At 47.1% G+C, this 13,516-nt stretch overlaps 1 protein-coding gene across 6 annotated transcripts in view; it reads left to right on the top strand.

The window, feature by feature from the left end:
• The window catches only part of NSD3 (nuclear receptor binding SET domain protein 3), a 39,963-nt gene that overhangs the window by 8,257 nt on the left and 18,190 nt on the right, over nt 1-13,516 (top strand). For 4 of the 6 annotated variants that reach the window (XR_013958506.1, XM_080634370.1, XM_080634367.1 and 1 more), the window contains exons 3-12: nt 2,613-2,681; nt 3,088-3,247; nt 4,144-4,298; nt 4,734-5,237; nt 5,988-6,114; nt 8,577-8,677; nt 11,048-11,093; nt 11,597-11,727; nt 12,242-12,370; nt 12,964-13,090. Coding sequence is in view for 4 of the 6 variants with exons in the window: in XM_080634370.1 (XP_080490496.1) it covers nt 2,613-2,681; nt 3,088-3,247; nt 4,144-4,298; nt 4,734-5,237; nt 5,988-6,114; nt 8,577-8,677; nt 11,048-11,093; nt 11,597-11,727; nt 12,242-12,370; nt 12,964-13,090 (1,549 nt within the window). In the remaining 2 variants the exon portion in view is untranslated. Of the gene's footprint in view, nt 1-2,612; nt 2,682-3,087; nt 3,248-4,143; nt 4,299-4,733; nt 5,238-5,987; nt 6,115-8,576; nt 8,678-11,047; nt 11,094-11,596; nt 11,728-12,241; nt 12,371-12,963; nt 13,091-13,516 lie in introns of those variants that run through there. The other 2 variants (XR_013958507.1, XM_080634369.1) reach the window with 2 other exon arrangements.

The following is a 13,516-nucleotide window of genomic DNA, read 5'->3' as shown; positions in this document are numbered from 1 at the left end:
CAGCTTGCCAGAACCTGTATTTCTAGGACAACTGTTTTGGTTAAAAGGCTGTATATGACATAATCGATGTTAGAAAAGGTTGTATGGTGGGTTTTAAATCCTATTTAGTGTTTTAGCATGTTTGCTGTGCTTTGGGGAGTGGTGAAGATGGAGCTTTGGGCCCAAAGCACGCAGGCTGCTGGGTTACTCGCTGGAAGGAGCATTCGGCATTGCAGCTTTGAATGAGTTTCTGAAAGATACTCTAAAATGCCATGATTATGTATGAAACCCAATGCTATAAAGCATGTGTAGAAAGCAGTATAAACCAATGGGCAAAACAAATACCAGTTGCCTTGGTAAACTCTGGGAGGTTTCACTCTTGATGCTTGTTACTGCAGTGTGGTTGTGCAAGGGGTGTTGTCTGTAGGTGGTGATTTAACTGATTCCAGGAAGCAAAGTCCTGGTGCTCTCGGTTATTCTTTCCCTTTCAGTTTTAGAAGCCACTTCATTACTTCTGCTTCCTTTTCTCTTGCTTATTCCTGCCAATCTGGGATGCTGGACTCTGTATTTCCCAGTGGAGGGGGGTGTCAGGAATGGGGAAGTTCCATATCAAGCCAGGCCAGCTTGCAGAACTTGTATCACCCTCTGATAGCTGCTGCTTCTGGTAGGTGTGGGAGCACATCGTGGCCTATGAGGATCAAGGCTTATATCTGCTTGCAGCAGGGTCATACACTTGACGTGGTGGTGGTGTTTTTAATGGAATGCACTCTGATTTCACACACACCCCATTGTCTGCAGCCTCTTCTCCCAAGTAACAAGGGATGGGACAAGAGGAAACGGCCTCAAGCTGCACCAGAGGAGGTTCAGACTGGATATGGGGAGAAAATTCCTTCACCAAAGGGGTTGTCAAGCAGCAGAACAGGCTGCCCAGGGCAGTGGTGGAGTCACCATCCCTGGAAGGATTCAACACACGTGTAGATGTGGCACTTGGGGACATGGTTTAGAAGTGGGCTTAGCAGTGCTGGGTTAATGGTTGGGCTTGATCTTAAGGGCCTTTTCCAACCTAAATGATTCTGAACTAAACCCTTGTCTCAAATTCCAAGTTCCTACTCGTATGTGCCATCATTCACCAGATAGTCTTGCTTTTGTCCCCCTTGGAGCTTCCATTTCCCTTTCAGAAGGTGGTGTTGCAGTGAGATCTTTGATGTTACTCACCCTTGTTACAGAGAGCAGATCCCTGCCACGAGCAGGAGTTTGTGCTGATGGTTTGCATTGCGAGTTACCCAGCACAGTCTCTGTTGCATCCTCCCACCATTTGGCTTTCCAGTGCACAACTTCACCTTCAGCACACACACTTTTGTCGTATTTAGTATTAATGAGATGAGACCTGTGACTTAGGATCATCTTAATGGGAGCAAACACAGCTTCAGGGACAGCTTTGGTTGTTTTACTCTTCTCTGCTCAGCATGGATGTTTCCAAGTAAGGTTGTCTCCTCCTTCTGCCACTGATCTCGGTGGAAACCCCCTGACTGTGTGAGGATGCTCACACTTGAAAGGCTGATTTGAAACGAAAACGTTATGAAGACATTAATGGACTTTAAGCTCTGAATGCTTGTTTTAAGAGCAAGCTCTCTAATTGTGTTCTGGGAGGAGCTGAAGCTTGCAGCCTGCATGGGTGAAGCTTCCACTAGAGCAAGAAAGGCAGGGGTCATTGCTGTGCTTCCTGCTGGATCAGGAAGGAAGGAATTCTGCTCAGGATACACTCATATGACTGCTTTGAACTGCTCCTTATGTCCAGACAGCTCTGAATGAGGTGCTGACCATCATTGCTCTAGATGATGCTTATGTGCTTAGTTTCTCTGAGCTGAAGCATGCTGCTTTGACTAACCTGGGGGCTCTGTTTCAATGGACTGGTTCTAATTGGGTCTCCCAGTGTAGGTGGTTTCTCACTGCGTGTGTCTGACTCCTCTTTTGGCTGCTCTTTGAGTCCTTTGACTATTGACAAAGTAAAAGCTCCCTGGCGCAGCAGATAGTTCATGTCCCACCTCTTATCTGCTCGGCTGTGGGTCACCACGCTCCCTATCACTGCTGCTGCACCGATGGCGTTGGCTTCTGCTCATGGTGATCCCTCGTTCATCACTGCCTTTTCCTGGTTGTGGGGTTTACGTTGTTGACTTTTGATCCCATGAATGACATTTGTCAGCTCTGTGCAATTCACCGTGGGTTTTACAGGTTTCGTGCTGTGTATTTCCTGTGATTTTTGTACTGTAGCTGTTGCAAAGAGCTCGCAGCCCTGGGGGTATCCTCCATTCGCTCTTCTCTCTTTCTTTGGCTTTGACTATTAATCTAGGTGGGTTTGCTGGCCCTGAGTATGTTCTTCCATCACCTATTACAGGGGTGTGTAGGTGTAATGTGAATAGTGTAGGAAGGAAGGTCCTTTTTGATTGATGCTGCTCTGGTTTGGCTTGGCCGTAAGGAGCCATCACGTTCCTGTTTGCTGGCTTCATGGCTGCCTTTCTCTCGGTGAATTACTGTTTCTGCCTGGTTTCATGATGAGCTTTGTGTGGTTTCCTGGCCCCTTACCTTGTCTGTGTTTGTTTCCCTTTTTCTCTTCATTGTTACCCATTTCCTAGAGACCAAATGAGAGGCTTAGCATGCTGCCAGAAAGACCAAGAGAAGATGCAGTGTTGGAGGAGACCCCGGTTAGTACCTCCCCTCATCACCACTTCATCAACACTTCTCCAACTTCTATTTTGGGACTGATGACAGGCCTTTAATTTGTCAGATAAATCAGTTGCCGTCTCTTTGAACCTCCTGTTAATCATGACCGCATCAAAACATCTCTCATCCTGTGTTTATTGCTTTATTTTATCCCCAAAACAACTTTCTTAATTGACTTAGGAAGCTTTTTTTGGGGTGGTGGCAGGGGGTTGCTGTGGGTGTCTCGGTTTGTCAGTGACTATCTCCTGTCAATCCTGCCTCAAAGGAATGGTTCTCTGCTGTTAGGTTATCAAACCTCAGGAATACCTAAGAGAAGAGTACATGTTCCTATGCTGCTTTGTGCGTTGAGTTGTCTTCTGTGGCTTCAAGCTTGCATTTTCTTTGTAGGTCCAGCAGTTCTTACCTTCTCTTCCAACACAAGGCCCCCATGACATCAAGTTTCAGGTTGGCGATCTGGTTTGGTCCAAGGTGGGAACATACCCGTGGTGGCCTTGCATGGTTTCGTGTGATCCACAGCTTGATGTTCATACCAAAATCAATACAAGAGGTAAGGAAGGAGGATCTTTGGCACAGCATAGCAGGTGTCTGTAGTTGCTTTATTCAAAACACCTTATACTTAAGCTCCTGTGTGGGATGAGTTCTGCTGTGTGCATGCTAAGCTGAATATCCTTGAGATGGCTAAAGCTGGTATCTATTGAATTACCTCTGCAGGTGAGGCTGTGCAAACTAGGCTTGTGAACAGACATTCTCATTTTTCACCGGGCAATGTATTTATGAGGAGACACTGATGAGTGTGAGAGCGTTCAGTGTGGGCAAGATACACTTCACATCTTAAGCTGTTCTACATCTAGGCTTATCTTACCTCTAAACTTCAGCTAGGTGCTTCCACCTGCAGGAATGTGGAGGAGGAAGGCGTAAGAGAGCAGTTCTCACTACAAGAGAGACATTGAGGTGCTTTAGCAGGGCCAGAGAAGGGCACCGGAGCTGGTGCAGGGCCTGGAGCCCAAGTGTGATGGGGAACGGCTGAGGGACCTGGGGGGTTCAGTGTGGAGAAGAGAAGGCTCAGGGGGGACCTCATCGCTCCCTACAAGTGCCTGAGAGGAGGATGGAGCCAGGAGGGGGCTGGGCTCTGCTCCCAAGGAACAAGGGATGGGACGAGAGGAAAAGGCCCCAAGCTGCACCAGGGCAGGTTTAGATGGAGCTGAGGAACAATTCCTGCCCCAAAGGGTGCTCAGGCATTGGAACAGGCTGCCCAGGGCAGGGCTGCAGGCACCGTCCCTGCAAGTGTTCACACCCCGTGGAGACGAGGCCCTCAGTGCCATGGGTCAGTGGTGTCCTTGACAGTGCTGGGAGCAGTTGGACTTGATGAGCCTAAAGCTCTTTTCCAACCTGGTTCATTCTATGCTGGTGCTAAAAGTGCTGACAAGCATTTCTCATTCCCAGGTGCCCGGGAATACCACGTCCAGTTCTTCAGCAACCAGCCGGAGCGGGCATGGGTGCACGAGAAGCGGGTTCGGGAGTACAAAGGCCACAAGCAGTACGAGCAGTTACTGGCTGAGGCTGCTAAACAGGCCAGCAACCACTCCGAGAAACAGAAGGTACGAGGAGCATCCTTTGTGCAGGGGGTTACCTGCAGTGTGTGTTAGTGAAACCCCTGTGGGGCAGTCAACGTATAGGCTAAGCAGAATATTGACGTGGAAGGAAAAGAGTGTTTATAGAGAAATAAGGAGGATTTAAAAAGTAGAGAAATAAGGATTAATTCTGTCTCTCCTAGCAGGCTTGAATACTGCCTGTTCTTGTCTTTAGTGAAGCTGTAACTTGGGGCAAGCACTTTTGTGATGATGATAACAATCCAGCTCGAGTGTCTGCTGGTACTCTGAGCAGGGGATTCGCTGTCTACCTTTATACCCTCTAAATGGAGAGCAAACTTACAGCTGCTGCCTGAGAGGTGTGGAGAACCTCAGGACTGCATTTTAAGTGCTATCTGTGGCCCGGTCTTCAGTGTAATTAGCTGCTTGTCTTTGTTCCTTAAGATTCGCAAACCAAGGCCGCAAAGGGAGCGTGCTCAGTGGGATATTGGTATTGCCCATGCTGAGAAAGCCTTGAAAATGACTCGGGAAGAAAGGATAGAACAATACACCTTCATTTATATAGACAAAGAGCCAGAGGAGGCTTTGTCAAAAGCCAAAAAGACTGCTGCTGCTAAATCAGAGACCAAGAAGAACCGGCGACCCAAGCCAGCGCTGAGCACCCAGCCTGACCACACCACTGGGGCAGCAGCATCGCCTTCGAGCGCTGAGGGGCGGAGGCAAAGCCAGCGGAGGCAGTCGAGTGTGGAGGAAGAGGAGGCTCCTCCGGTGAAAATCGCCTGGAAAACGGCTGCAGCCAGGAAATCCTTACCAGCTTCCATCACCATGCACAACCTGGACCTCCAAAAGTGTAACATGTCTCCAGTTGTTAAAATTGAACAGGTTTTTGCCCTTCAGAATGCTGCTGGGGATGGAAAGCTCATCGATCAGTTTGTTTATTCCACTAAGGTACGTACTTCGGGTAGCAACTCCTCTTCTGTTCGCAAGTGACCCCAAATCTGTCTCATTGGGGAGCTTAAACCTCAAAGCTTTCACTGTACACGTTCCTTGCATTGGAGGGGTTACATCTGGCAACAGATGTGATGACAGCATCTTGTAGTGCATGAACTCTTCATTCCAGTGCATCCAAACGTTGCTGGCAGTAACTCTTCTGGCCGGTGGCAGCTCCCTACAGATGGCCACATCTCTGCTCATAACACATTCAAAAGCTGTGGAATTGCAGTAATTCTCTGTAAACCTTAAACCGGTGGATTTGGGGGAACCAAAGCTGTTCATAATGTACTAAAGAAAGCAATAACTACGTTTTGGATAACTGACTTCTAAATGAGTTCTGCCTCCTGGCTTCCTTCAGGTGCACAGCAGCTTCTCACAGTCAGTGTAAGGAAAAGGTTTAGGACTATTTCTCTGCCTCCTTCTTCTGCCTCTCTCCCTGGAGGGTATTTATTTCATCCTAAGCATTATAGAGAAGGTAATGTTTAGAAAAGTCCTTGGGTTCTTTGTTTTGTTCTCTTGTAGGGAAGGGGAGATTGAGGAATGGAAGCTCTGCAGGGAAGCAGCTCAGTGGTAGACACCATCATGTGCATGGGTCGAATACACCCATACACGTTCTGCGGCTTAGGAGTGGGTCAGTGTGCCTGCGAGCAACAGCAAGTGTAGAAACAGGCTAAGACAACCTCTTCTCTTCTTTCTCTTTTCAAGGGAGTTGGTAGCAAACCTGAAATAAGTGTCAAGGGACAAGAGAAGCTGAATTCTTCATTGAATCAGAGAAACGAGAAAGCAGCGGTGCAGAGCGCGTCCTCTCCTGAAACAACTTCTGGGTCCACAGGTAGGCAGAGCTGCAGCATCCTTGAGCGCTTTATTATGTCGATTCAAACAGCAACCCTGGCATTTCTCAGGAGTTAATAATGCTTATTAACATCTCTCTGTTTAATGGTTGTGACAGGCATGGCTGATGCAGCACACGGGGAGCCCAGGTGATCCCAGAAACACGGGATGCTGCTGGGGTGGGATTCACTGGGATTTGAACTTCTCGTGTCTGCAACTCACAGTCAACTATTTAGGGGGATGGATGCCTTGCGGAGGTGGTTTAGAAGACAATGTAGTGGCTGTGTGTTAACAGGGTGTTGTGATGGCTTTTGGCACCAAATGGGACATACAGCAGCTGGGATCAAAGGAGGAGACTCTGGAAGTGGCGTAGTTGAGTGAGGACGGCTCCGAAGCAGGATGGGGACTTTGCTAGGCTTTGAGTTCCTGCCTCTGTACAGGAGAGTGACTGTTTTAAACTGCTTCAGCTAACTCCATCAGCAGAATGAGATGATCTTTGCCTTCTGAAGGCAGTTAGGGGCCCAGCATAAAGCACCGAGTCATGTCTGAGTGTGAACCACCCCTGAAGCAAATAATGGAGCTTGAGACTGAAAAGGGAACGCCTGAAACAAGCTATTTGAAGTTTAATTTGTAGTACAGTGGTAGAGAAGAAGGAGAAAGATGAATGGGATGAGTGCTTTCTGGGCTTGGAACAGAAAACCAGTGTTTTTAGTGTTTGATCTTGAGCAATAGCTAATGGGAATGCTTCCAAAGGGACTGAGCTTTTCCCTACGAGCAGACATTTGTCTGCAGTGTCCTCTCATCATCCCCAAGAGGAGCCGGATGCCCTTTGGTGAGGGGATGGAAGTTCCTAAAAAGACACTGTTTGGAGTTATCTTAAACCAAGAGCTTTTCAAGTTCCTCCAATCTTTGCAGTGACTTCTGTTTTCCAACCACAGATGTTGGCCAGGCCATATGAAATCCCCATTAACTACTGCACCTTTGTTACCGGGCTTGCAATCCTGTGCTTGCCTCCGACATGCTCAGGTTTACTTTGGGTATGGAAACGTAAAGTTGAGGTTGCAGCAGAACACTGGCGTTTTCTCTCATCTCCCAGGATGTACAAATGCTCATGGGGTGGAAGCAGAAGAAGGTGGAAAACTCCTTACAATGCACAGAAAACCCCACAACCTTTTCCTCTTGGCCTTTGCCAAGTGTCAGCTCTGCTTTATCCATTTGTTTGGTTACTTCTCCCTTCCCAAACAGAACGTAAATGAGATTCCAAGTCAGAAACCTCAGGGATCAACGTATGTGAGATCCCTGTCCACTGCAAACACGCTTCAGTGTCTGTACTTGCGCAGGGTTAGGTAGGCTGGGAAGCTTAGTTACAAAGATGCTCCTGAGGCATAAAAATGCTCATCCCATTGAGCAAGGTGAATTTTCATTGGGGTTTTTCCTTTTGAAAGGCTTCTAGCAGTGTCTGTTTAAAGCCTGTCTCTCTAGATCGTGCATCTCCTAACAAGAAGACACAGCTTTACAACCTCTAACAGGGTATCTGTCAGCACAGGGAGCTAATTCCCAGTCCCAGGAGTTTGCGTTTTTGTTTGGAAGGACACAAAGTATTGTCCATTCCCGTCTTCTTTAGGTGCAGCACCCAAACTGAAAGCCCAGGTCATGCTCCCCAGCAGATCACTGTAGATCTTCAGATCCCAGTTTTGCATCAGTGCAGCTCCGAGCTTGGTTTCAGGAGCTGTGCGTGGTGTCCATGCTGGGTCCGTGTTTCTCTGTACACCCTTTGTGGAGGTCCTGTAGCATAGGAAGGTCTTCTGGTTTCACCAAGCTTAGTAGCTCCTCCTCCATCTCTTGAGCTATCACGTTAATCTGAGTTTGATTCCTGTAGTAGTATCTCCAAAGACTCTGTTTGCACTTTAATGATGGTACCACACCATGATCACTGCTTCTGCTTGTGCTGAGCTTTCCCTCCCCTCGCAGTCTTTAGCAGGTCTCATTGACAGCACATGTTACAGCATCGTTCTTGCTTCATGTTCTTGTGCCAGCCAGTGGAGCAGTTGCACAGAGCTGAAGCTGGGGTTGGCATCTTCACTTGGGAGCTCGGTTCAGCTCAAGAAGTTGGGGGTGATACCTTCCTATCAACACCAAACGTGGACCATTTGGTTACAGATAAGCCAAAGCAAAGACTGTGCTGGAGGTGCTGTTTGCCCCCAGCTGACCCCAGCTTTTTGTTCCGCTCCGTTACTGGTGTCTGTTCTCGGAAGCTCCTCTCCCTGTCTCTGGAATCAGAAGGTGTTGCCTGCAGCCACAGCACCAGCTGGCAAATAGCTTGGAACTGAATGTAAAAATAAAGCATTCAAAAGAGGAACAAGTCTTGGTTTCGTTACTTTCTCGGTTGGGTTGGTGTGCACCAGCTCGCTGTGCCTCGGGAATCCAAGGAATTGTGTAATGGAGACCTTTTTCCTTCTTCAGGTTCTGTAGAAAAGAAGCAACAGAGAAGATCGATTCGAACCCGCTCAGAGTCTGAGAAATCCACTGAAGTTGTGCCAAAGAAGAAGATCAAAAAGGAGCAGGTTGGCTTCCTCCATGTAGAGAGTTAAAATATATTGTATTCATAAATGTTGTGGCTTATATTGGTGCCTTTTCATTTTTCTCCATTTTTCCCCCATCGGGTTTCGTTTTGGACTATCCTTCATGAAATCCCCTTGTCAATACCATTGCTGTGACTCTGCTACTGGCATCTTACAGTATCAGTCAGGCTATGGAAATGGGAACTCACTGATGCAAGACTCCTAAGAACCTGCCATGTTTCCTTTGCGATTCCTGTTCTGAGCAAAAAATGGTTTGGTTTCAGTGATTTCTCTTTGATGGAATTGCCACCAGGTTCCTTCCTTTTGCTCTCCATTCAGCTGCTGGTTTGTATTGAGGTTTTGTTTTTCCAATGAAGTTAGACTGTTTTAATCTGACCGCTTTTGAGAATGGACTTTTAGGAATGATTTCACTTAAAAGATGCATAGTCAGACTTTCACGTTGGCAGACATCAGCAAAACACATCTCCTGGGATATACGTTTCCTTTCCTTAAGTAGATCTCACATGTACAGGGCATTCCTTTAATCCGGATGTCAGACAGACAAATGTTGTTGCTTTCAAACCTATCACACAATTCTGCATGGAATGAGCAGGGAAGTTCAGTGGATGGACGTTGCTCTTAAACCAGAACACACGTTTTAAGCACGTTGCTCAAAGTTGTTGGTTCTTTTCCTTCCGTGGTCGATTCTCCTTCTCCACTTGAAACCTGGGAATTTGGGACCCAACTGTTTGATCGTAGAGCTTTTACCAGTGAGACCTTTAAAAAAGGGACAGTCAGGCTAAAGATTTCTATGGGAAGGGGGAAAATGATCTTTATCTCTTTAATTTATTCTTTGCCCTTTGCGCTTTGTTTTGCACTTCATTCCCTTCCACGACTGAAAGTGGACCCAGTTTTTCCTCTCTTTTTCCATACGTTCTTTGGGTGCCATAGCGTTTCCATCTGTGTTCAGCAGAAGAATGCTCCAGCTCGAGACAGTTTCTAGCTGAAACTTGGAAGCAACTTCACCGTTGGGCATGAGACGCCCAACGTAGCCCCATGAGCCTCATAGAGGGGTGCCTCGGCCTCCCTCCCATCACATGAGTTTTTATGTGCGTAAGCGTTTCTTGAGTGAACAAAGGTAGAAGAACCAACAATATGAACTTCATGGGTCCCAGTTAGCTCGGTGTGCTCCTATTCCCCAGCTAACTACGACTATGACCATTAAAGTGCTTTTCTCAGGAAAAGTATATGGCTAAAAGTTAAACCCAGATGCACTGTAATGCGCATAACCTTGAATGTATTAAGTTATATTAAAGAAAGAGGCAATACCTTACTAACTTCTCACAATTCTGCAACAATATTTGTTACCCAAAGTCAAGTTTCCTTGCAACTGATTCCCAAATTAGTCTGCAACAACTCGGTATAAAATCATAACTGGAACGAGTACAATTAATGGGAAAAACCAAATGTTCATGCTACTGTTACAGTGACCAGTGGAGAAATAAAAGTGATTGTTTAGATTTTCTATTTGTATTACGAAATGTATCCTATACAAATCCTTCTATTGTATGTTTTTACCTTTTATTGTACAACAAAATAAAATATTTTTTAAAAAAAGTAGAGGATAATCCTTAACTATTTCCGAAATGTCTTCCTCCCTGCCGATGTAACCCCATGGTAAAGCCATAACCTCTAATTCTTAACCTTAAAACCAGGCTTTTAGGCTACAGCTTTCTTCTATAGTTACGATGCAGTCGCCAAATTCTCTCCGTGCTCCATGTTCATTGGCAGAACAGTTTGGAAAGGGGCCCTTCTGCTCTAGGCTCAGAGCTCCAAGTGCTTTGTGAGGTTGTAAACTACGGAGCGGATGCTGGCATTGAGCTGTATAGAGCCCTGCACAGTGCCCAGTGCCTTGGCTGGGCCTTGCAGTGCTCTATATGGAGCAGGAGCCTGCTCCGGAGCGTGCAGGCTTGCTGGAAGCACCCCAAGATGATGCATTCAGTGTCTCCCTAACCCAGTGAATGCCCGTTGAGGGGAACTTGTGCTCACACAGGTCTGGGATTCTACAGAGCATCAGGGTTTGCTGCCAACACGAACCCCGTCCCGCCCGTGGACACGGATAAAGCTTTCCTGTCACCTTCATGCCCCAAGGGAGTGATTGGAAAGGACCTTGCTAGTGACCATGTGGCTGCCTTGTCTCCCAGTAGCCAGCTAGGATTAAAGCCAATGGGACAAGAAGGCTCCTGCTGGGAAGGGGATGGCAGCCTGCACCTGAGTTCAGAGATGCTAATCGCTTAAACTGCAATGTTTTCTTTTTAATACTAGGGAGAAAACTTCCTGTGGTTTTAACTCTGGATTTTCCTATTCAAACAGGTTGAAATGGTTCCCCTGACAGCAGTGAAGACAGGATTGCAGAAAGGTGAGTGACAGCCGAAAAGAAACTGTATTTACGCTTCCGGCTCCATCCCACTTGGGCAGTGGGGTTTGCTCTGTGTGAACGGCAGAGGTTGGAATGCTTTGTGGTGATGAGCTGATGGATGCTGAACTTTGTTCTCTTGTGAGGGTTTGCTGGGTTGGTTTTTGTCGGGTGGTGGTAGCTGGAAGGATGGTGTTTGTTAACATGGTGTGAGCGCATAAGTACTCGAGAAGAAGTCGTCTTTGCTTAGCTGCATTTGAAAGCTGAACAATGAAGAGGAAGGGTTTGTCCTCTGTCATAGGCAATGTAGTAGTTGCTCTGCTGAGTCAGCATGTTCAGAAGGTTATCAAGAGGTCTAAGGAGGTTTTCAGTTGTTAGCTCTTCAGGGAGAGCCAAAGTAGTATCACAATTAAGGCTGCAAATACAATCCGATTCCAAGCTTTCCTCTTTTCCTTTATGAAGCTTAAGAGCACAGATTAAAGCTAATCTCAGTGTGTTGTGTTAAGGTGCCAGCGAGATTTCAGATTCTTGCAAGCCTTTGAAGAAGAGGAGTCGAGCCTCAACCGACGTGGAGCTGACCAGCTCTGCTTACAGGGACACGTCTGACTCCGACTCCAGGGGACTCAATGACTTACAGGTAAATGCACATTGTTGCTCACAGGGCTTTGCTCATTTCATCTCTGTAACAGGCGTTTGGGTTGTGTATTCCTGGAGGTGTGAACGCCGTTTTCTACTCATTTCATGTCTCTGATTGACTGAGAAATAAAGCCTGGTCTTTTTCTTTCTAATCCCCTCCATTACGTTGATATAAAGGAAGATAGAATCTATCTTTACAAATGTTCCTGTTTCTTTGACAAAGCACAGGGTTAGATCACTGCTCTGGCTTGCTTTTGGGATTCTTTGGGGATGCTGATGGTCTGTGGCATAAAACTGGGAAAAGTAGGACCCCAATACCTTTATGGTTGGTTGTACAGGTAAAAGCAGCGCTGCTTGGGTCATTCCTATGAAGTTCAGCAGCGTTCAGGGACCTTTTGCATCTCTTGATGTATGGACTGATCTTTTTAATCTGTGGTGACTTAAATGCTCTTTCACGATGGGCTTGTCCTTTGGAAGTGTCTTGTTTGAGTGCCTGGGATGTCTCCTCTCTGTAGGGTAGTTTTGGGAAGCGATCAGACAGCCCCTCGGCCACTGCGGATGCTGATGCCTCTGATGTGCAGTCAGTGGACTCCAGCCTGTCCAGGAGAGGGACTGGGACAAACAAAAAGGACACTGTTTGTCAGGTAAATGATGGGACTGTAAGGAACTGATGTACCAAAGCTCTGTCATCTGTTTCTGTTGGTTTGAGCTCATAAGACTTCAAATTACACCACTTTATTTTAACCATGTCTCATAACTCAGCATCTCAGACAAAACATCAAGGCTTTTAGGAGTTTTCATAAGGCCTCCTGCTTGCTAGAAGCCTCAAAAGCTAGAAAGTGCTCTCCAGCCCATTCATGTAGCAGAAGTAGATGCCATTTTCTGCTCTGTGGTCTTTCAGGCTGGGACAGAGTGAGAATTTTCCAGTATTTTGGGAGAAAATCCTGGACTCTCCTGGCTAGTTTCCTGGTCACTTGTAAGGGAAGAAGCTGCTCTTGCTGCTCCGGGCTCCTGCTCTGTCCCTCCTAGCTCTGCCCATACTCATACTACTACAAGAGCAGGATGCACCAAATACTGGCGTTGCCCTCAACCCAAGCTGGCCAGGTCTGTGTGGGGTGCAGAGCAGTTTGCTCACCTCACTTTAGCTCAGAGGGACTTCAGCCTAGTCTTTGTTAAGCCCTGGTAGCCTTACATGGAACAGTAGGGACCTGCTGAGCTGCTTGTCTGCTTGTTCCAGATCTGTGAGAGCTCCGGCGAGGCTCTGGTGTCCTGCGAGGGCGAGTGTTGCAGCGTCTTCCACATGGAATGTCTTGGCCTGAAGTCGATGCCGGAGGAGAAGTTCATCTGCGCTGAGTGTAAAAACGGTGAGTGTTTTCCCATGTTTGGGAAGTGGGGAGGGAGCTCCCTCTGCTAAGGAGCTGTTCTCAGGTCGGAGATGCCAGAAGTGATGAGTTCCATGGGTTTGGAGGGGGTTTGGTTGAGTTATTCTGTGGAGTTCTTTACTGTGAGGGTGCTGAGGTGCTGGCAGTGGTAAATGCTCCATCCCAGGCAGTGTTCAAGGCCAGGTTGGGTGCCATGGTCTAGTGTGAGGCATCCCTGCCCATGGCAGGGGGTTGGAACTGGATGATCTTAAGGCCCTATCCAACCCAAACCATTCTAGGGTTCTATGATCCTACTTTTTCAACCTCTGAGGCCAGATTCTCCTTTTCCAGCTGGGAAGAAGAAAAGGCAAGTACTACTGGTAAGGAAAGAGAACTGCTTAGAGGTTTATTCAGAATGAGGGACTTTTA

Source organism: Psittacula echo (assembly GCF_963264785.1).
Source record: "Psittacula echo genome assembly, chromosome: 25".
Lineage (NCBI taxonomy): Eukaryota > Metazoa > Chordata > Aves > Psittaciformes > Psittacidae > Psittacula > Psittacula echo.
The sequence above is the reverse complement of the archived record's forward strand: the minus strand, read 5'-3'. Positions and strand labels throughout refer to the sequence as shown.